General features: G+C 41.2%; 1 protein-coding gene across 7 annotated transcripts in view; it reads right to left on the reverse strand.

The window, feature by feature from the left end:
* The window catches only part of SH3KBP1 (SH3 domain containing kinase binding protein 1), a 231,365-nt gene extending 211,060 nt beyond the window's left edge, over nt 1-20,305 (reverse strand). The window contains exon 1 of one of the 7 annotated variants that reach the window (XM_057419651.1): nt 20,137-20,305. Coding sequence is in view for 3 of the 7 variants with exons in the window: in XM_057419646.1 (XP_057275629.1) it covers nt 18,363-18,474 (112 nt within the window). In the remaining 4 variants the exon portion in view is untranslated. Of the gene's footprint in view, nt 1-18,362; nt 18,506-19,203; nt 19,627-20,136 lie in introns of those variants that run through there. The other 6 variants (XM_057419655.1, XM_057419649.1, XM_057419648.1 and 3 more) reach the window with 6 other exon arrangements.
* Between the last annotated feature and the right edge of the window lie 3,031 nt (nt 20,306-23,336).

Genomic DNA, 23,336 nt, shown 5'->3' on the forward strand with positions numbered 1-23,336 from the left:
GTCAAACAATCTTTTCTGTTTCTTTGGAAGTGAAATGTTGCCTTCATGTAAGCTATATGGATGCTGGAGACAACACTGACCTAGATACGCTAAGAAAAAAAGCAGATCTGAGTTTTGCTCCACATCCAAGTACAACTGGACTGAAACAGCATCCCTGTTTGCACAATTCATGATATGAGAAAACACTCCATGGACAGTGAGATCAAACTAATTTTATTTGTTAATCAACAGATGCTTGTCTTAGGCTCAGCTCTGCCAAGGTAAACAGCTTGTTACATTAACAGCCAAAACTCGCATCCCTTTTAAGCCAAAAGCAAAATAAAATTGCAAAATTGGGGCAGACAAATCTGGCTTCTCTTTTTGGTGCATTTTTCTTCAAAATATTGTACTCCATGATGCCTGGGAGTCAAACCTGCCCCAGCTTGCAAACTCTAGCTCTTAGACTCTTTCTGTTGGAAGAAGCCATTTTCAAATTTTTTTTGATCTAAAGGGGAATGTTCATCCTTGTGCCAACACAGTCAGCTATTCCTAGCCTTCTATTACCATCAATCTAAATTGTAACATAAAAACTCATGAAACTGAATCAAAGCTAGTTATGCCCACCACTGTCAGAGACTGGCACAGTACAACTCTTTACTGCAATGGCAGGGACAAAGATATTTTTAATTTAATGCTTAGTGGTTTGGGTTTAAAATACAAAATTTGAAATGTTAATGATATGAACCAGGAATCAAAATGTAACCTCTCAGCTATATTTAAAAGAAGCATATCTGGGGGGGGGGAGAAGTTTTATTCAAAACTTTTAAAAGCTTAACTATTCCCCCCTTTTATTCCCCAAGTTAGTCTTACATATACACATGAAATTATTTTGTTGACAATTACAAACATTTTTCCTATTGATAAGTTTGTTTCCTTGCCTCATATTAAACGACAAGTAAAATCTAATCTCTTAAAGCTGACCTAATCAAAATAAGCACTTTTTAACAATGCCACCAGTATTTCAAGGTGGAAGCGTCTCAGTTTCTGCTGTTTTCAGTTATTGAAAAGTGTCTTTTCAAGCAAGAAATTAATCAAGAAAAGAAACATATTTGCTAGAGGTGTAACAAAACCTGTAGTATGGTATCAGCTTTCAGTGGCATCCAAAGTGTGTAGGCACAATGGAAACGTTATTAATGTCTTCAGCACTATTCCGCCCAAGTAACAGCATCCATATGACAACACCACCTTCCACAGCGGTATGATTTCCCAGCCAAACGCAGATGTTAAAGCTAATGTATAGTTAGACATATCAGTCAAAGAGTTAAAAGCTTCTCTAGTGGAAGTTTTAAGTTTGCATTTTTTTTAGTCACTCAGCTTTATCTGAATGATAAAGACATGCACTGCACTGGCTTGCCCAAAAAAACAGAACTGAAACTAGACAAACTGCCTTCAAATATTCTACACTAAAGCTTTAATTTAAAGTTCAAATTACATTTCCTCAGAACACAGTGCAACAGAACTTTTCTCTTTTACATAAAGATAACATTTTGTAACAGGTTAACAATTCGGCCATTGAATTCCATCTGCCTCAAAACTTGCTAGACAATGTCCTATTTCAGATATGCTGTTCTGTTTGAGAGAACGAGGTACAAACTGGTGAACATACTATGCTTTTAGTGCTTGTAGGTATAGTTTAAAAAATAAATCAATATTTTTGCCGCACGAGAGATTGCAATAAAACTTTTAGTAAAACATTACGAGCCACGGGGGGGGGGGGGGGGAGAATATCAATACTTTTTAATAGACTAAATGCTAAATGGCAAAGCATGACTTACATTCTGATCGCAAATGGAAAAAAAAAACAACACAAAACAACCCAAAACAAGAAAACAAAAAAACAAAACAAAACCAAAACCCAAACTAAGTTGCATTCAATAGTGTCTCCAACCTAGACCTGGAGGGACAGAAGGTCTGAAGACCAAATATGACCTACAAGGCCACTGTTTTCTGGACTCTAGGAACACTAAGCAGCTAGCAGGCCAACCACATGTGGGATGCTGTGGTACAAATAAGTTTGAGAGAAGAGAAGGAAGATAGATTCGTATAAGGTCTGGTAAGTCTCTTCTACCAGAGAACAAAATAATCTGTAGGTTGTAAAGATTCAACTCTCTCAACATCATTACACTTTATAATTCTATATGAAAGAGCCACTGAAAAGCCCTCTGAGGCATCACTCAAAAATGTGCAAAACTGAAATGTACGTTGCCATGTGCTACTTCTGAAATGCCCACAAGAAAAAAAGAATTAAGCAATAATAATAATATACCATTAACTTTATAGTTTAAATGTAGATTGCAACTGAGATTTTTAAGAAAGCTTGAGCTCCTAGTTTTGTAGCACATTTGTGGCAGAAAAAAATAACATTTTCTATCCATGTGGCAGCAAGCAATTGCTGAAGAACCATAATTTTATTGAAAAATAATTAAAAATTCTGTTAATTTTTTATCATTCTTAATTTTGCAACACTTACTACTGGGAACAATACTCTCTGCTAGAAGTATTTGCAAGGATACAGCTTCATGAAAAAGAAAAGCTTGGGAGGTAGTTAAAAACAGTATCAGAAGGAAAACTCATACTATGAAGTCTTCAAGAGATTAAATCCATGCTACATAATAAACATCAACTCCTCTGCTAAGACAACAGCTTTCATTTTACAGTATATTTTTGCTATTCCCCTTTCTAAAACAAGGGGGGGGGGGGGGAGCTAAATGTCATAGTCCTAAAATAATACCTTCAGTGAATCACGCCATCAAAGAGCAGAGCAGTCACAGAAGTGACCACCTGAGTCATACTGCACATGTACCTTTTGATGTTATAATCTCAAACCCATCACACAGGCTGTAGATTCTCTTTACTCAGTCCGTACACTCACTGGAAACCCAGTAGGCAGCCATGGAGCACTTAGGACAGATGGGAAGCAGCTGAGAGGAAGACCCGCTGTGTGCAATTCACACATATACACACACATGTGCTCAGAAACAGAGAAACTGTACAGAAGAGCCCAACCCAAACCTAATTTAGAGAAGAGAGTGCACTGCACACTTGGCCTAGGGCTGGCCTGATGTGACTCTTCTCTGGGTGGCAGCAGAGCTGAAGCCACTTCAGCTGACATAAAGCCCGAGTTGTCCTCCAGGAAGAGAGGAGAGCAAGTTTTCTGTTTTTTTTAAGAGGTATGCTTGGTTCCAGCTTTTAAAAAACACAAGCACCATGTTATCCTAGTGGAAATCACACGGCAGGACAGTCAGCCTCACCTCCATCCTTGGGAAAGTGATGGAACACCTTAACCTTGGTGCCATCTTAAGGCATATCAACGATAAGAGCGTTACGAGGGGCAGTCAACATGGCTTCACCAAGGGGAAGTCAACATGGCTTCACCAAGGGCAAGTCATGCTTGACCAATCTCATAGCCTTTTATGAGGAAATAACACAGTGAATGGATGATGGCAGAGCGGTGGATGTGGTCTACCTTGACTTCAGCAAAGCATTTGACGCAGTCTCCCACAGCATCCTCACAGCTAAATTAAGGAAGTGTGGACTGGATGATCAGGTAGTGATGTGGACTGTGAACTCGCTGAAGGAGAGAAGCCAGAGAGTTGTAGTCTATGGGGTGGAGTCTAGTTGGAGGCCTGTAACTAGTGGAGTGCCTCAGGGGTCAGTACTGGGACCAGTATTATTTAATATATTCATCAACGATTTAGATGAGGGAATTGAGTGTACTATCAGCAAGTTTGCTGATGACACTAAGCTGGGAGGAGTGGCTGACACGCCAGAAGGCTGTGCTGCCATCCAGCGAGACCTGGACAGGCTGGAGAGTTGGGCAGGGAATAACTTGATGAAATATAACAAGGGAAAGTGTAGAGTCCTGCATCTGGGCAGGAACAACCCCAGGTTCCAGTATAGGTTGGGGAAAGACCTGTTGGTGAAGGGGAGCAGTGTAGGGGAGAGGGACCTGGGGGTCCTAGTGGACGACAGGATGACCATGAGCCAACACTGTGCCCTTGTGGCCAAGAAGGCCAATGGCATCCTGGGGTGTATTAGAAGGGGGGTGGTTAGTAGGTCGAGAGAGGTTCTCCTTCCCCTCTACTCTGCCCTGGTGAGACCGCATCTGGAATATTGTGTCCAGTTCTGGGCCCCTCAGTTCAAGAAGGACAGGGACCTGCTGGAGAGAGTCCAGCGCAGGGCAACGAAGATGATTAAGGGAGTGGAGCATCTCCCTTATGAGGAAAGACTGAGGGAGCTGGGTCTCTATAGTTTGGAGGAGACTGAGGGGTGTATATAAATATATAAAGGGGGAGTGTCACGAGGATGGAGCCAGGCTCTACTCAGTGGCAAACAATGATAGGACAAGGGGTAATGGGTACAAACTGGAACACAAGAGGTTCCACTTAAACTTGAAAAGAAACTTCTTCTCAGTGAGGGTGACGGAACACTGGAACAGGCTGCCCAGGGAGGTTGTGGAGTCTCCTTCTCTGGAGACATTCAAAGCCCGCCTAGACACATTCCTGTGTAACCTTATCTAGGTGTTCCTGCTCCAGCAGGGGGATTGGACAAGATGATCTTTTGAGGTCCCTTCCAATCTCTAGCATACTGTGATACTGTGATTCCAGCTAAGGCATTTGGTACGACCACAATTCATTGCAAAAATCTTGCATTTCCAATTAGGTAAAGAACAACAGTAAGTCAGTGCATTTGTATTTCTGTATATACATGGAGCATTTGCATATAAAATACGCATCTCACTAATTCAGTGGTAAACAACTTCAGGCAGGTACTTCTAATAAACATTATGAATTTGTTAAGCTTTTCTTAGGCCTACCACAGTAATTGCCTCTCACTGAATTTATTATATCACACTCATATGTTCAATACAAACTTTTTAAACAACATGCCAAGGCACATTTGATCATCAGAGACGTTCATGCACATGCAACTATGGAGCAAACAAGGAAACAATAAGATTGTTGTGGTAGTTCTAAATGGCAGCAGTTACATTTGTATACTCAAAGGCTCCCTCGTATAGCACTCTGGTCCTAACAATACATGTTAGGTTTCATTGGGCTAAGTTTCCTTAACCCTTCTGAAAGAGCAAGATTGTATTAATAATCTTTAGCATTCATCTGGCTGCCAATTTGGGAAGCACTTGTATTCTGCAAATTAATCCCTTTTTTTTTTTTGTGTGCAGGGCAAAGCTCTCCTGCATCAGAAAAAAACTGCTAGAATTCGATTGTTGCCACCAAGATTAATTTTACTGTAACTCACTTGCTCTATAAACTAGAGTACCTCTCCACTACAGCAGATGCTCCCAGTATTCAGCATTCACAAACTTACTTTTCATTCACATTGCCATCAGATTCATAAACTATGTGCATTGTGCTAACTTGTTTAACTTGTAACTGAAGTAATACAGTGCCTCTTAGAGGCAAAACTGTCCTGAGAGTTGGTTCACGTTTTAGCATTGTTCTTCCCCTCAGACACTAATGCACATAAGAAGCCATCCAGAAGAAATGGCCTCCAATATCCATAAAAATAATCAAAGTTCTGAAAAGTACAAAGGATTACACCCATTGCTTGGATAAATAAAGAAGACTGCAACTTAAACTAAGCAAAGACAAATAATCCCCATTTGACAAACTATATATTCATAAAAACTTGTTAGCAATGCTACTCTTGTGGTTTCTAAATCACATTCTCAGATAATTAAGAAGCTAGGAAGGATATTAGTTACTTCTTCAGAGCAAAAAAAAAAGGAAATATTATTCACAGCTAAATATAGCTAGAACTATGTATAAAATTATAATCTGGCTAAACTAGCAGACTAGGAGAACTGATGCCATGAAAGTAACTTCTGGTTAAGATTACTCAGAAGCAGTAGTTCAGCACATGATTCTAAAAATTGTCTTGATAACATCTGTAGATGCTGATAGGTGGAGGGTCAAATTAAAAAAACAAAACCAAAAACAAACCACAGAAACCCTGGGAACGATTACCTTTTCAGTGATATGATGTAGCATCATCTAACTCCCAGGAATATGAGAAGAGGTTGTGGTCAACAATTTGTTCACCTTCTCCATATGGTGCCCTGCACAGTGTTAAATTGCTAAAACTTCAGAGCTTCTAGAACAGTAATATTCACCTAGTCTCATTAAAATCAGACTAGAAGCAGGAGTGTAATTATGAACAGGATCTCAGATGAGCTCGGAGGATTCTACTGTAGATGCCAAAGCTGTTACTATCACCAACCGTCTTTGCCAAAAGTAGCAGCCCTTTTGCACAGGAGGAGGATGGGGAGGATACAACACACTCCTCTGCATCTTAGCCACATTTGCCTGAAGTACTGATAAAAATGGATTTACATTTAGTAACTAGACTGAAAAGTGGTGCACAGCTACATCCTGTTGTGTTATTCCTGCTGTTGGAAGTGGCAATTTCTGCAAGAAGAGACTGCTGGCAGAAATAGATTGATACAGCCAAAATCCTTGGATTGCGTAATTATGGATTATTGTAGTTGTGGATTGGCCATTCACTGTATAATGCCAGCTACAGACAAATGTGGTATCCTATAATAATTTCAAAGATAAATCATTTTCTCTCAGTTTCATGGAATTCTATTATTTTTAAGACAGCAGTTACAAGATATTTACCCCAGCAGCAGGTCTTCTGATTGGACCTGTCAAATATTAAGACTATAAACCAGCGCCATGTTATAACTGACGCACTATAAATTCTCCAGAAGAGATGTGTTGTTCACCAGTGAGAACCTAGACTTGATGTAAAAGAGATAATCAGCTTTGCTTTTTTTTTTTTCCTCTTCTACCGCTTTTTGTTTCACATAAATGCAAGCATTTCAACCTACAAAACTTCACATTCAGGGGAAAGTCAGGCCCAGTATGGAACTCAACAGTTTCATAATTTATAAGCCAAATGAAAGGACATTAACTATCATGCTTCCACATACAACAGATTGTCAGGCATTACAGGAGCTATAAAAGCTATGTGTGCGGTGAGGCTCATGACTCTAAGTAAAAGAGCTCAGACCATAGGTAATTTGCATTTCACCACTATGGTCCAATACAAAATTTACATGCCAGCATTAAACCACCTTCACTAACCTTTAGAACATATTGAAATGCAGCCAAAAAAACGCTTAAGGCATAAAAAAACCCACCAACCTAACTTGCTCAATTATGCAAGCAACTGTGAAGGATTATTTGGAGGAAAGGCACATTTGATTAAAGTAACACCTTTACCACCCACCACTATCATGTTTTTTCCTGATTAATAATGAAGTCTCATAAGACTGCTTCTCACAATCCTTAGCAACTTGTCTTTTTACATCAGTTTTTTTTATTCTCCTTCAAACTGCACTAAGAGCAATAATGCTAAAAAATCCAGAAATTACTGCATATAAAGATTCACAAGTTCCAGACGATATTTGAGCAAATAAACTTAACTTGATATCAGATAACGTGTTGACTCTGTGCATTAAAAAGCCTTCAAATTTCAATTTCAGGATGCAATTCTAGTGAAATAGGTCGTACACGGTGTCTTTAATGCCTCCATTTTCTCACCTCAAATTAGTTTCTAAAGGTAATTTCTTCCAGATATTGCAATAAATAGAACTAACAAACTAGAATACTTTCTTTTGCTCTTATGAACAAAAACGTTCACATCGCGGCCATTAGCTTCTCTGTCCCGCTTTAAAGGTGCTTTTCAAAACTCCTATATGTCAGTTAGGTATGGGTAAGAAGGAAATTCCATTAACCTTTGTTTATTTTCATTTTCTCAGAGAAATTCTCTGGATTTTGAACAAGGCAACACCTTTCAAACACCTTTCAGAAAGCAGAGCTTATGCTGAAGCAGAAGATACAGCTCCTCTAACAGGTATCAGCAGGTTAAAGAACTCAAAGTCTCTTCCACCCAAGAAACACTCACTCTCACTTCTAAGAAATCTTCTTTAAAGCTTACAACTGCAATAAGCCTTCAAAAAGAAGACACTACACAGAGCTCCTCCTTAGAACAATCCTGAAAGCAAAAACTTAAGCAAACCAAACAAGTGCATCTGAAAGCTTGTCACTGACTTACTCTGAGCAAGAACAGCTTGTGACCTGATGACAGCATTGCTCCAATAGGGAATTTGAGCCACTGTGGGGTGGTCGAATGTGAATGTTCAACAGGGTTGCATATAGAATGAAAGCACAAAAACCAATCAGCATTTAGACAGAAGAGCCCATTGCTGTATTGAGGATATGGGGAGAAAGGAGAGGAAGCAGAAGGGTGGAACTATGTAGAACCCAAGTAAACATAAATGAAGGCAATGAACCCTATTGTTTTATAAGTAATTATTCCTCTGACAACCTCCTCTTCCCATCCCTCCCCAGCTACCAACACTGGGGCAGTCTAGAACAGAACAAAGTGTGTGGACAAAGAAGCGACAAGATGACAGGTTCTACCTGAAAGTAGTATGGTCTGTCTTTGGCATCCAGGAGGCAGTGTGCAGGTTAAAACTGTACAACCAAGAGAACCAGAGAGGAAAGAGTTAATGCTGTCACTGAATGTTATCTACATCGACCACTTCTTCCAAGGGTAAGCAGAAAGCTCTAGCTCTCCCTCATGTAAGAAAAAGGTTCCTGGTTTCCATATATTTGAAAAATCTTCTCATGACCTTCCCCAGTTTCCACTGATACAAGCTCAAAGCCAAAACTAATCCTACCTTTCAGAGAGTCTAGAGAGGCAAAGAACATTTCTCGCATTTAAGATCTCTGCTTTGTATGATTGCACTTACATTAGCTCCTTGATTTTGGTTCTTGAGAAAGACACTGACAGACTTGAACAGACAGAAACTGAAATTCTACCTAAAATAGCAACATCCTGCCTTTAAGTTCTCCAAATTAAAGAAAAAACATTGGAACTTCAGTATTTAGCTTTACTGACTTCCACAACCTGTTCTCTACCCACCAAAGGCACCACTCTTCCACCAGAAAATACCAAAAAGGTGGCTGGCAAAACACAGTGTGCAATGCACACCCTCAGCATTTACCTTCCAGGGTACTAATTCCGAATCTGAAAAAAAAAAAACTCAGCAGACTAAAGCAACAATTCCTAAAAGACAGCCAGTGCCTCTCCTTTCTGACATGGTATTTACAGGAAAACAGCTGAAAGTTTCGTATTTCCCTAATTCTGAAACAAAATTAATAAAGGACCACTCACAATTTTTCTGTGTTCCACACCAGACTACCTTCAGAATTCTGCGTATCTTTGCATCATAGGGAATTTTGAGACTATGTAAGTGAAGCATACAGGAAAGTTTCCTAAAAAGAGAAATAGTGCACTTGAAAGACAGGTGAAAGATAAGAAAAGCTGAATACATGCAAATCTATAACTGATAGGAAGAGAAGCAACTCCTTTCTGACAGAATGAGGTGAAGGAATGAGAACCACTGGAACAAACAAGACTGTTCTCTGCTCAACTGTGAACAAACTATCAAATATATTGCGGAGGAATATATATAAATATATTGACTCTGGAACCAGTGCAGACAACTTCAAATTGTCAGGTCATAGTTCATCATGAAACAGATGGCACCTTATCTCAATCTTCCATGAACCACAGTCAGATAACTGAAATGGCAGATAATCAAAAGCACTATTTATAGGTGCTTCACACACACAAAAAAGTGTAGTCTTTAAAATAAGTAGCATGCAAATCAAAGCAAGTAATTCTGAAAGGCAGTATGAGGTGACAGAACAAAGACCATTCAAGCTCACCTCAGTGGTCAAACTGACAAGCGTATTTCAACTAGTTTTAAATGCAGTTAAATAAAGGTATTTGATGAACGAAATGACCAGCAGATACTGGAGAGTTTAATATAAAGTTTCAAAGAAAATAAAGATCTTTCCCATTTTAGAAGAGATTATAGGACAGAGGAACCAGCAGCTGTCCAGGCAGAAGAACATTAAAAACACTTATAACAAAAGATGACAGCAACGGTAGCAGTAAGATTTCTCTCCCAGTTGAAAGACTCTCTTGCAACAGAAAGAGAGAACGTTACTTGTACAAATTAGTTGTCTGTTCCAAGGTGCGTTTCTTTTCATAACACAGAAAACCCAATTTAAGTCTACAGCAGCACTCAGGCAAGTAAGTATAAAGTTATCGAAGGTACTTTTTTTCTGCTGTATTGAGACCTTCCATCAATAAAATGGCAGTTAACTAAACTGGATTAACTACTCTCAGAAATCCCTCTATTAAATACATGCCACCTCTATAAAACTGGAGCAGTTTTATGCAGATAGCTAAACTTGGCAATGTTCAATAAACTCATAAACGGCTACAAAAAGAAAGAAGCAGTTGAGCAGCTGGTCAAATGTATAAGCTAAGCTTATATATAAGCTGTATAAGTCACCAGAAAATTCAACTATGTTGTTAAAGTTACTAACAAAAATAGCTACAAAGAACACATTGCCAACATTGAGAATACAGAATATAACAATTAAATGAAGAAAAAAACATCCAGTGGTATCAGACTGAGATTAATGACTGAACTAGTTACATGATCAGCTCAATGCTGCAAATGGCTCAGAATCTTGAGATCAAACTTAAATGTTACCTGTTCAATTTCATGAAGCACAAACACAAAAAGAGCAGAGAACTGTATCAAAAGCATTCAAATCTACTAGTTGGAGGAAGTTTACACCATTGACTTAGTATCAAACTATTTAAGTCTGAACCCACTCTAGACTTGAAGATTGCATAGCAATTAACCTTTTCTTTCCCGCAAGCAATCCAAAGATACAGATATAAAAAAAGCAAAGTTTGTAAGCCACCAAGCCAGTGCTTTCAACAACTGTTGGCAGGCTGAGGCTTCCTAGAACAAAAACTGAAATTGAAGAATAAAGCATGGCACATGCCATTAAGGAAAAAATCTTCAATATCATGAGGGCCAATAAATCTGAAAACATCTTTCATACACTTCTGGAACTGGAATTTAAATTTCCATTATATCAGCAAGTGAAGTTCCACCCATTTCTTGCTACCAGGCCAGCCTTTACATGATGCGATTTTCTTTTCCCAGTGAGCTGGACCATACCCTGCCTGGAAATAACGGTGTACGCTCCCAGATGTTCAGAAATATCCATTGTCACAAGCTGCTTGGTCATGCACTGGAAGCAAGGCTTCTCAGGCTAAACCTTGACTAGAGGACTCTCCTCTCTGCATCTGTTTCTCCTTTCCTTCCCTTTGCCCAGTCATTTAAAAGATGATGGGAACAAAGCTAGGTTCTTCTGGGGTTTGGGTTTTCTTGGTAGGAGTTGTTAGAGGGGATGTATCTGGTCTGTGTGTTTATTTTTTAAATCTAAGAATTTAAGCAGAAACTCACTATGAGGGTGGTTAGACACTGGAACAGGTTGCCCCAGAAGTTGTGAATGCCCCATCCCTCTAAGTGCTTGATGGGGGCTGGAACCAGACAATCTTTAAGGTCCCTTCCAAGCCAAACCATTCTGATTCTATGATTCTAGAAGCTGGATATTTCTATTCAAAGAAGCAGTTCCGCAGTCTCACTGAAATACAGTACTCAGACTACTTCATAGGAAATTAAGATAGTCTTGCCCAGAGGGAAAGGTCTTGATACGGTATTTTTCCATAAAGCTCTTGATGACAATAAGGACACATTCATAGGAAATGGCTGATAAAAAAGAAAAATATCTAGAAAATCAATCTCATCCATGAAAACATTCAAATGTTGTTTATAAATAAGCACCACCACTCTTCCAAAGCAGGTCATTAATCCTTACATTTGGAAACAGAAGGCCAAAGCTAAAACACTTTTACATACATTCTGAATTTACCAGCAAAAAAGTTTTTTAAACCTTGTCATAATGAAACCCCAGAATAAACGTATCTTTTTCTGGACACACTGCAGTTTCTGGTGTGCCCTTTTACAGTGGGAAATAAACAGAAAAGCATTAACAGCCCAGTAAGAGCTCAGTAAGACCTCACAGAAAGAACAGCAGGAATGAGAAAAACACTGAAAAATTAAGCTGAGGTCTTGCTGCTTTGCTGCTTGCCAGTTTTATATCTGCTACATGGATATAAAATTTTCAATGCTGCATAAGGCTATCACAGGGGGGAGAAAAAAAAAAAGTCCACTCTGTCAAGTTACCAGACTACTCAAAATGTTTCTTGCCAGTGGTAAGGATGAATCAGTAACCACAGACAGAGGACATACTCGCTTTAAACCTGTCCTGGTTTCATCTGGAACAGAGTTAATTTTCTTCCTAGAAGCTCATACAGAGCTGTGTTTTGGCTTTAGCCTGAGAACAAGGCTGGTAACACACCAATGTTTTAGTTGTTGCTAAGTAGTACTTACCCTGATCAGAGCTTTTCCTCCAATGAGGAGGGGCACAAGAAGCCAGGAGGGAGCAGAGACAGGACACCTGAACCAAACTAGCCAACATGAGAATTTTCAAAGAATGGTTTTACATTTGGCTCAAAAATGAGAAGTTCTGCACATGTACACATATACTCTAATAGTTCTGTTACCTTTTAACTGCTGGGGTTTTGGCTGTGTTGGGGTGATGGGTTTGGTTGGTTTCTTGGTTAGTTGCAAGGGTTTTAAGGCAGGTCACAAATTCACTTATTACAAACTACTTGTGCAACACAAAACTCTTAAATTTTAACTATGAGCAGTGTGACCATTGAAAGCTAATTAAATATTCATAGATCATTTTGAATGGTTTGGGTTGCAAGGGACCTTTTAAGATCATCTAGTCCAACTCCCATGCTGTGGGATCAAGTTGGGCCTTGACTTGCAACACATGCAACAAATCTACACTGACATTTTTGAAAAAGCATTAGTTCCCTGAGGAGTTGTGCACCAGTGCTGACTTTGTTCTTCAGATAAATGAATAGACTTACACTGGGTTTGGTGCAAGTTGGTTTCAATTGTCAGAAGTGATTTAGCTGCACAGTAGGAAAGAGTGAGAAGGAAATAAAAAGAAACATTTTCCGTCCATACAATACTTCTAATAAAATTCAAAGGTAGAGTTCAAAAGGCACCTTTTTATACTGACACTACGGATTAATTAGAATTTGGGGAGATTTTTTTCCTCATACAGGTGCTCAGGTTTCTTTACTACATTATCATTGCTGTTAAAGAGAATTGTTTCAGCACAGACGTAATTTCTGATCTCTTCATCCTAAACCAGAAACACAAATTCTCAACAACACCCCCAGTGGAATGAGAACAAAGACATCCTTTCCCCTTCCACCACTCATGATTCAGGATGCTCCTTTCTCTAAGGCATAGTTATGTTAGGAACAAAGCACAGCTGAGACACAACAGTCATCTTGCCACACAGCTTTTAAGTGGACATTACCACTGCATTCTCAAGAGCTGTTTTCTACTGATGCTTCTCAATTATCACTAATAAAAAGCAGGAGGGCAGGGGAGAAGTCAACTCCATTTGCTAATACAATCCATGACTACTGAGCTACAGCATTGCATATTCTCTAAAATACAAGGACTCAAAGCTTTTATTGTTTCCTCTCTGTGTGAAGCAGACTGTCAGCAATTACTTTTACATTAGCTGAATTACTGAATCTTGATACTCACCTCCCCTCTAGATCCCCTCCCCTAATATATTTTTTCATCATTCCGCAGTGTACAGAACGCCGATATGCCCTTAAGCTAGTTCCTGCTTTTACATCTAGGGAAAACATCCACTCCCTGGGTCCAGGATTTAGTATTCTGTGATTTAAAAAAAAAACAAAACAAAACAAAAAAAAAAACACAACAAACCAGCCACAGACAGGACCCATACAAAATCCATCATCATTTTTTACAAGCTTGCTCTGGAGCAGCAGTATCAGAGCAAAACAACAGTTACCATCTCTGTGGCTGTTTTCTCTCCTTTGATCCCATCAGGACTAACCTGCCCTTCGGCACTTCAGTGACCTCTTAACATTTCAGACCTGAAATTTCAGTTACTCATTTCACATTACCAAGGTCTCCTTTTTCTCCTCCTAACACTTGCATCTCTTCCCCTTCAGGTGGAGAAAGAATCAACACATTATCTACAAGGTCAATACTGATCTGCAATATGAATTCTTATACACTGCTAGTAGAATGATTACCAGCAATATTCTCAAAAAAGAAAGAAATCTCTAACATCCAGTGAATAACAACTACCAAAGAAGCAAATCTGAATCACATTACAGACTAATTGTATCAATTGCATTAGTAGCAGTTTACACAGAAAGATGTATGCACTCTGCATTAATATCACAATAAAACTGCTTCGTAAGAAAGTGTTTTAATTATTAAATATAATTCTTTAAGACTAAGTAGGCTAAAAACACCAAAACCAAAACAAACAAAAAAAAACCCCACAACTTTTCTAGCAGCTCTACCATAATTTTCTACAGATGAATCCTTGATCAGCACAAAGAGGAGCAAAAATTCTGTGGCTTTAAGAAACCTTCTATTTTAAGTATCTCTTCCTTATCACACTTTCTGATCCACAAGCAACAACTACTATTAAAAAAACCCAACTGTAATGTAGACACTGAGAAAGGAGCAAACAGAAGAGATACCAACATACAAAACAGACTGCAAAATCAGAAATTATTTTCAAAAATTTTTACATATACACACATGTATATATTTCATATTTTTTATTTTTTATTTCAAACCCCTATCTTGTTCTGTTCAGAAGGCAGATCTGACAACCTTTTACAACATAAATGTCATTATTTTTTGATTGCTAGGGAAAAATAGCTTCATGCCAGATTTTTTGGTATGGTATTTTATATAGGTTACTGAAAATATTTTATTACGGTTTATGAAAACTCCACTTGAACTCGGATCATGAAGACATTCACAGGCTATATAATACTGTCACCAAACAACTGGAAATGTGATCTTGAACAGCTCCAATGCAACCGCCTTGTTGTGAGAAACAAACCTACCAATGATAACAAAAGAATTAAAATTAATAAGATCCCATACGAGGAGGAGAACAGACTTTATACAGGTTGGGGAGGATTTTTATGCAACATTTCCTCTATAAAGCCACTTTACAGCTGCTTAAAACCTTATTTAGAAAAAGATAAAAATGAAAAAAAAAAGTCATGCTAATAATTTTTCTTATGATTTTTCCTTATTCAGCTGAAACTGTTCAACTGTTTTCAACAATGACTAGAATGACACATGCTATTCCTATTTAAAAACATCTCACAGCTATTTTTCTGAAAGGATCCAAACTCTCCACCATTTTGGGCAGAGCTTCAAATTTGTCAGAGTAGTCAAGAACCACAAACACACCTACCACCTGTGATTTATAAAACTTCTGCTAAGCTTAGGCCTCAAAAATGCTTCATTTTATACAGGAGTGTAATGTTACTAGAGTCTACCAGATAAACTCCCCAGGGCTCCTGTTGCAGTGAGTGCTCTCCAAGTCACACCTCAGGGCCAAGTGGAAGTTTTGATGCAAGCACAGCTCCTGCTTGCTGGAGGTCAGTGTGGACCCACACGCAGGAAATGTGCTCAGAGTGCTCCCTCTGTTGAGGTTTCGGTAAGAGAGAGGGAGAAAGAGGAACTGACATGTCTGAAGCATGTAAAGAGAAGTAGAGGCGGAAAGATAAAAAGGTAGGGTTTATGGGGGAAGCAGAAGAGAAGCTGAGGGCAGGGGGCAGAGGAGAATATGGAAAGGAAAAAATAACTAACAAAGGGGGAAAACGGGAAAAGGGATATCAACTGGAACAGAACATACCAGCCTCTCACACAGATTCTTTTGATTGCATTACTTCTTGGCATAAAATTGCTCTGGTGTGTACAAACTAGCTGTGGTATTTCACAGCAAAGCATGTTTCTCAATCACTAAAGTAAAACTGTGCAGACAATAGCTGTCTGCAGTATCAGTAATCTGACTGGTTGAAAGGGCACAAGACTAGCTGGAGCCAAACTCCTAACTATGGCAACAACAGAGGTGATCAATGTGATTTCATGTAAACAAAAGCAATGTGTCCTCTCTTCCCCTTTCCCAACAGAAAAGCTTTAATATTACCTTGAAAAATACTAAGATAAAAAAATATTGATGATTCAAGGGCTTATTTATAACCCAGTATTTACAAGCATTATGATGGCTGCTTCAACTGCTTAGCTTCATAGTGGTATTATTCTACAGATCCATACCTCCTTTAATGTACTAAACCGTGCTCTGAAGGTGAGCAAAGACTGCACTGCAGGAAAAGGCTCTTCATTTACAGCAGAAGTTGGAAGGTGTGTCTCAACTGACACAAGTAGCTACACATCAGTTGTTTTGTGATGACGGCAGTTAAACACTGCTCTCTAGACTCTCTAGACTTGCAGTCCAAATTTTTTGTTTTCCAAATTTGATAAGCAGTACATTGCAAACCAGTTCTTCCCCAAGCAGCCACCATGCCTTCTTCTTACTTTGCTTTCTGGACCTCCAACTTCAGGAGAACAGTCTGATTTGTGGGCTTTAAAAGCTTTTGCAGTTGAGACTGAGGAGTCCTACCATGTGCAATTCTAAGTAGTCTTAAAAAAAGAGAACAAATCAAACCTAAAAGCAACACCAAACAACCCACACATACATACAAGTCCCCCCAAAACACCACCTCTTCATTTCTCAGACATTTAAGGAGGGGGACCAAGCTTGTTCCACTACATTCACAATTACCTTTAAGATATTTGCCTTGCCCCGCTTTTATGTTTAGAGAACTACCACCATTATTTCACAAGTCTATTCCAAGTGTAAATTAATTCACTTTAAGGTACTCTACCTATAATGTCTGTCATACAATAACTCACAAACTACATCATGATAAAGCTGTATTTCTTGTAAGGTTTTGAGTACGTACCATGAAAAAGCTTTAATGAAAAGCTGAACTATAATATACACAGATGTGTAAAATACACATGCACAGGGTTGGACTAATACCAATATGCAGCTCCATACAGAAAATATAAATGGTTGAAATGGAAGGCATACAAGTAATTTAAAAATAAAACATCAGAAAACCTAACAGTGTGTACACAAAGAATTCACTTATTCTCTTCTGCATCTGAAGTATCTTTCTTTCAAAAATGCTAACAGTGTTTTTTTGTTTTTTTTTAATAAATCTCTGGTTTGATTTGTTATCTCCTATAAAGATCTGCCTTTCATACTACTCCTATCTTCACTTCCTTACACAATTTCTCCATTTGTTTTTAAATTACAAGAATCACCATGTAAACATATAAACAAAAATTAAACCATATCTACCTTCCTTCCACCCCCATTTTTCAAAAAGAAGTCTGACTGAATCACAACAATTTGGTAAAGTCATTATCCAAATGAGTTTTAAAGACAGATGTGTACGGTCATGGCCAGCCCAGGGGAGGGAAGGGTGGGTAAAAGAAAAAGATGGCCTTCACTGCTAAGCTACAGTATTCAAAAACCTTCCTAGAGCTCTATCAATGTAAGTTACCTCACTGGTCTTTTGCTTTCCTTAATCTTTTGTACCATGAAGCTAAAAAAGGGTAATATTTGGAGTACGGATTAATCAGAAATCAGAAAAGTCTTATTGTATCACAATACAAAGTTGATACAGAATAAATGGACTAAGAGAGGATAAGAAAACAATATTAATAATTAAAAAAAAATAATTCCAGTGACATGCCTTACTGAAGACAGATTTTGCTCAGCTCAGCAGTTAACAAACCCTACTTCTCATTAAAGCAGCTATGTTTAAAATCTTATCTGTTACTACAGAAGACCGAAGTTGGGAGAGCTGTGTTAACCAAGACAGGCAAATCAACCCTTACAGAGTCTTCTACAATGCTCTCTACAATTAAGTATGGTGGTCTGGGCTGCTGGGCTACTGTCAGCAATATCAGAGTTCACCCAGATCAATACAGCTGAATGACCTGCATAGGGACGAATGCATTTCAGCCTGAATTGGAGAACTAACTGAAAGTCAATACTGGAAAGCTAGTACTTAATCTTGTAACATGCATGTACAGGAACTGCACATCGCTTTAATAGGATCTCGCAAAGTAACCTCTCAAAGAACAAAGGGACGATTTCTTCCCTACTGTATTCCCAATGTCACTGTATTACAACAAATGTGTAAAATGTCTGCCAAGTAAGGCATTACATTTACTCGTTTTAATGATGGTGCTCTCAGGGTCTCACACAGCCCAACAGTATTTCTGCTACCGTGAGTAGTATAGCGGGCAGCCGAGGACATCTGAACGGCGGTGTTTTGAAGCACCGTTCACCACTGCCTTCACACGCTGGCCAGTGGGTACACCCAGGGCTGCTTACCGACAGCAGGCGGGTTCTTTTGTTCCCTCCGAGACATAATTTTCCGCCGGGCACAGTGCTGGGCAGAGGGAGCCGCGGGCCAGCGCCGCTCCAGCGACGCCCCGGGGCGCATCGCTCAGTCAGCCCGCGCCTGGCACCGCCGCCGCCTCGCCCCACATAATGGGACAATTCATTCCCATCCTCACCCCTCCCGCTGACCAGGACCCCGCCCCGTACAGGTAGCGGGCGCAGCCCACCCCGGGTTGGGCGAGCGGGCGCTGCCTCTTCCCGAAGTCCGCGGGAGCCACCTCACGGGCAGACGCTGCCGAACGCAACCGCCCCCTCGCAACGCCCCCAGCGACCCCTGCGCAATGGCCGCAACTACCGCCCCCTTCTGGCGGGGCGGTACAGCACGTCCCAAAGGCCGCCCCGCGCTTTCTCTCAGCTCTCCCCTCAGCGGACGGAGCACAACCTGCGCGCCCGGAGCGGAGGCCCCCCCTCTCTATGCCCGCCCGGCCCCACCACACCACACCCCACGCTGCCAGGGGTGGCTGTGCCCAATGGAAAGAGGGGCTCGCAACCCCATCAGCCCCGCTCGGGATCGCCCACAGCGGCAGCCTCGAGGGGCGCCCGGCCCTCACCCCGCCGCCGCAAACCCCGACCTCGCTGCCTGTCACATGAAAACAATTACTGACTCCGCCGGGGGAGGGGAGGAGAAGTTAAAAGCCGTGAGGCGGAGGAGCGAAGGCTGGCGGCGGGCAGCTCCCTCCCCACCGCCCCCCCGTCGCGGCAGCGGTATGCACCCCACCCGCTGAGCAGCCTCCACAGTACCGGCAACTCGGAGCCGGCGGCTTGAACTCACCCATTTATGTCGAGCTGGGCTTTGCCTGGCGGCGGAAACAGGCTGAAAGTTTGAGGCGGGTTGCCACGGCGAAGGGGGTGAGAGACAGCCCGAGCCGAGCAGCCGCCGCGGGAAGAAGAGGCTGCTGACAGAGCCGCTCCCTCCTCCGGCGGCCGCCGCTCTCAGCACTCGCTGCAGCCGGGCTGCATTCCGCGTCCTGTTAGCAGCAGCACCTCGACTTCTCCCGGCATAAGTATCGTGTGTATTAAAAAACGAAAAAAGGAAACGAAGCGAGAGAGAGGGCTCAGCTTTCGGCTCCTGCCAGCCACCTGGGTCCCTGCTGCCGCCCGGCACGGCAGCCCGAGAGAGAGCGCGGCCGAGCTCGGGCGCCCAGAGGAGCAGGCTGCCGAGCCGCGGGACCGGCCGTGCACTCCGCACGGCGAGGGTGCGAGAAGCGAGCAGCCGGATCCCTCCACGCCGCAGGCGGCTGCTGCTGCCGGCGGAGCGAGCGGAGCCGAACAGAGCGGGGCGACTCGGCTCAGGCGCTGTGGGAAGTGTCGCGAGACTGCGCCAGAGCCGCTGCGCCGCCTCGGGCAGCCGGGAGCGGCGGCAGGGGAGGGAGGGCGGAGAGGAAGGAAGCAAGCAGCGGTCCCCAGCGGGGGCTGGGGTGGGCCGGGCCGGGGGAGAGGGGTGTCGCGGAGCCCCGGGTGGGGGAAAAGGGCGGCTCCTTCCGTCTGCGGCCAGGAGTCGGCAGGGGGCACGGGGAGGCACCGGGAGCTCGGGGGGGCACGGGAGGGGAAGGGGCTCGCCTTATTTCGGTGCTGGGGAGGAAGGAGGACGCTCTGGGCACTGTCTCTGGGAGTGGGCGGCCGCTCCCGCGCAGCGGGACAGGCGGGTACCTCAGGATCCCGTACCCGGGAGCCGCTACCTGCTGCAGGCCGTGCCCTGTTTTGCCTCGGGGCTCTGCCTTCGGAGGAGGTGGGAAATGCGACGGCCGCTCCCGCAGGTGCCCCTCACCGCGGCGCTCCGACCCTGGCCGTGAGGGAAGGGCCCCCCCCGCCCCTTTACACGCTTGGCTCTAGAGGGCGGGAGGGAAGGAGGAAAGACGAGATGAAGAGTGGGGTTTTGGTGGTGGTGTTCCGGGAGAAAAAAAATAAAAATCGAAGCCGCACATGAGCAGCTGACTGTTCTTTTCGGTATTGCAGGAAGATGGGAAGCTCGTGCCGCAATAAAACTGAACAAATGAGAGAGCCGTTGGCATAGATCAGTAACCTTTCTGGATAGAAAAGCACCTGATGAGGCCAGGGACTATTCTTCAGAGGCAAGTCCTCACACAGGTGAAGACCACTGGAATAGAAAAAAACTACACCAGTAGCAGAGTGGAAGAACATAGAGAAATTGTAACCTGGTATAAAAGTATAGGTAGCATCTTCTACAGCACAAGCACCTTCGAGATTAATGAAAGGTTGAGCAAAAAAGCCTGGCTGAACCTCAGGTAGGTAATTTGGGTATGAACACAGAAAACTGGCATTATCCACCATTCCTCACTGCATAAAGGCATTTGACCTCTATTACTTAGAAAATTTACAGGATTAATTCTGGGAAGTAACCATAAGCACCAGCTTTTACTTCAGCATTATAACAAACTAGCTGAAATTGTGAGGTCAGTTTGACGTGTTATTTTATTTTGATTAAGTAGAATTGATGCAACCAGGGTTGAGAAAGAAGGTATTTCTGCTGTTAGTATGGTAATTTTAGATGAAGTTTGTCTCTCCAGGGCTCCAGTTTCACAGCTTAAGATGGAGTAAGTGGTATAACTGAGTAAGTTAGCCTGGTACATACCAGTAGCACTATTTCTGTAAGGACTCTTCAAGGCTGGTAGTAAAAGCGATGAGTAACACAAAGAAATCTTACACAATACCCAGGAAAAAGCTGATTTGATGGTTATTTCAAACAGATTCCCAATTTCAACTATCACTAAAAATTCATGTATGAGAAGTTCCTTGCTTTCTCAAGTTACGCAGTAACACAGTACAGCAGGTTGTCCTTCCCAGAAAGTGGAAAAACCTTATTGTAAACTGGGGGGAAGCACTGTTGTAATACCTCCAAGACTTAGCTTACCATTGTTCGTAAGCCAAAGAATATCTGTAGGACTGATCTTGTGTTCATGCAGAGCCTACCCCTCAGCTGGGGCTTCAAACTCACATCACCAAGCTGGGGGGGGGGGGGAGGGGAAGCGTTGAATTAATACACATCATGATGGCATTTAGAAAAGAAACTTCTCTTTACCTGTTAAGAAATTGCTCAGAGAAGCTAAAGAGATGGTTTTAATGGAGTATCAATGCAAATTAGCAACTTCATTCTCAAGTGACATGCACTTCAGAACATGATCGGCTACATCACTTCTTAAGACTATAGTATAACAGTTGGGAAGCACGATTATTAATATCCCCCCACGTATTTTAACTTTTTTTTCCTGAGAGGAAAGAAGTAACAATGCCTCTCCCTGTAGCTACTCTACATCACAGTAGATTTACCACACATGAAGGAGTTTTGCTGTACTACCTAGCTCAAGGATAATAACCAGGTTAAGAGAATTATATAAAGAAAAAAAAATTACATAAAGTGAAGATCAAGACAGATTTGGATTATGCAAGTTTAAGTAAATAATGGGGAAATTTAACTCTTTTCCTTTAATTAAAATACAAGTGTATTACTCTTCTAGCTTCACCTTATTCTCCCTCCACTCTATTAGGAGTTCTTAGTACTAACACTGTTGTTTTCACCTCGTACTGATGATACAGTATTAATGGACCTCTTAAAAATGCGTACTGGTTTATTGAATGTACACACTATCAAAGTTAGCCAAGCAAGTGTGCGCCTTTCCCCATCCTGCTCCTGTACAGGGCAAGAATCAGAATTCAGCAGAGATAAGGATTTTGAATGCCATGGAGGAGATAAGACATACCCACCTTCACAGATTTTGTTATACAGCATCTATTCTGTGCTAGTAATGAGGGGAGAATCGTATTTTTGTGTCTTTAGAAAAGCAGCTTCTTTTAGCCAAAAAGAAGCGTGCTTAAAATGTGGATCAATACTTCATAAGTTATATAAGCATAACTTATACTAAAAAAAAATTCAGTGGCTACACAGATCAAGTAAAATACTCTGAAAGTTACACCAAACATTAATAACTACTGAATCAAATCACCGAAGTAAAAATTCTGTGAAAACATTTATTGTCTGTAGAAACAAGATTTACATTGATTTTATATAAACTATGTTAAACATACATATAAACATACCTACATCTTAATATATACTTATGAATGAGGATTTTAGATATGGAATAACATTGTCAAAAGCACCGTTGTAGACGCCAAAGACTACAGACTTAAAATGCATTTGCATTTAACTCCATCTTCAGTAATTTAAAAATGTCATTTCTTATCCACACTTAGAAATAATTACATTAAAGGTTTCCAGTACTGTGTTTGTATGTGTACACATGTGCACATACACACATTAGAAGGTCCTTGTGAAACTACAGTATAAATAACATCAACACTAATATATTCCTTACAAGTGGACATCAGTCCACATCCTCATTCAATTGGGGGGGAAAAAATCCTGCTACTCTTAACAAAATAATGAAGCTTTTTTATTCCATGAAGAGCATACTCAAAACAACTGGTTCCACCCTGTCTCTTCCCTCAACAATGAGAAGCCAATCAAGAAATGAAAGCCATCTACCACATTTACAGAAAATGAAATATTAAAAGACAACATGAGATTTAGACTGCTTGCACAAAATTCAGAGCAATGAACAGTGAACAGAAGAAAACTGTATTCAAGTGGCAAGCAGCATAGAGCTATTAAGCCATGTGGCTAAATACCCACTCAAAACCCTCCCAACAGCAAAACCCATCAAGCAGGGAAGGAAAGGGCAGGTGTTACAACAGCGCTTTTCTCTGCTCTAGACACTGAAAATTTAGCTCACCAAGCTTGAAACAGAACACTCTTTAAAAGTTCATCACTATTGTTAAGGTCTATTAAGGAGTCAAGTGTTACAAGTAGGCTTTTGATGATCTTGAAATGGCTTTTTTTGCCTTTTTTTCCTTCCTAAATAGGCTGAAGAACCTCTATCTTCAAAT

This window comes from Pezoporus wallicus, unplaced genomic scaffold (assembly GCF_028554395.1).
Source record: "Pezoporus wallicus isolate ANWC-B61680 ecotype Strahan unplaced genomic scaffold, APGP_CSIRO_Pwel_v1 contig_5767, whole genome shotgun sequence".
NCBI classification, from domain to species: Eukaryota; Metazoa; Chordata; class Aves; order Psittaciformes; family Psittacidae; genus Pezoporus; species Pezoporus wallicus.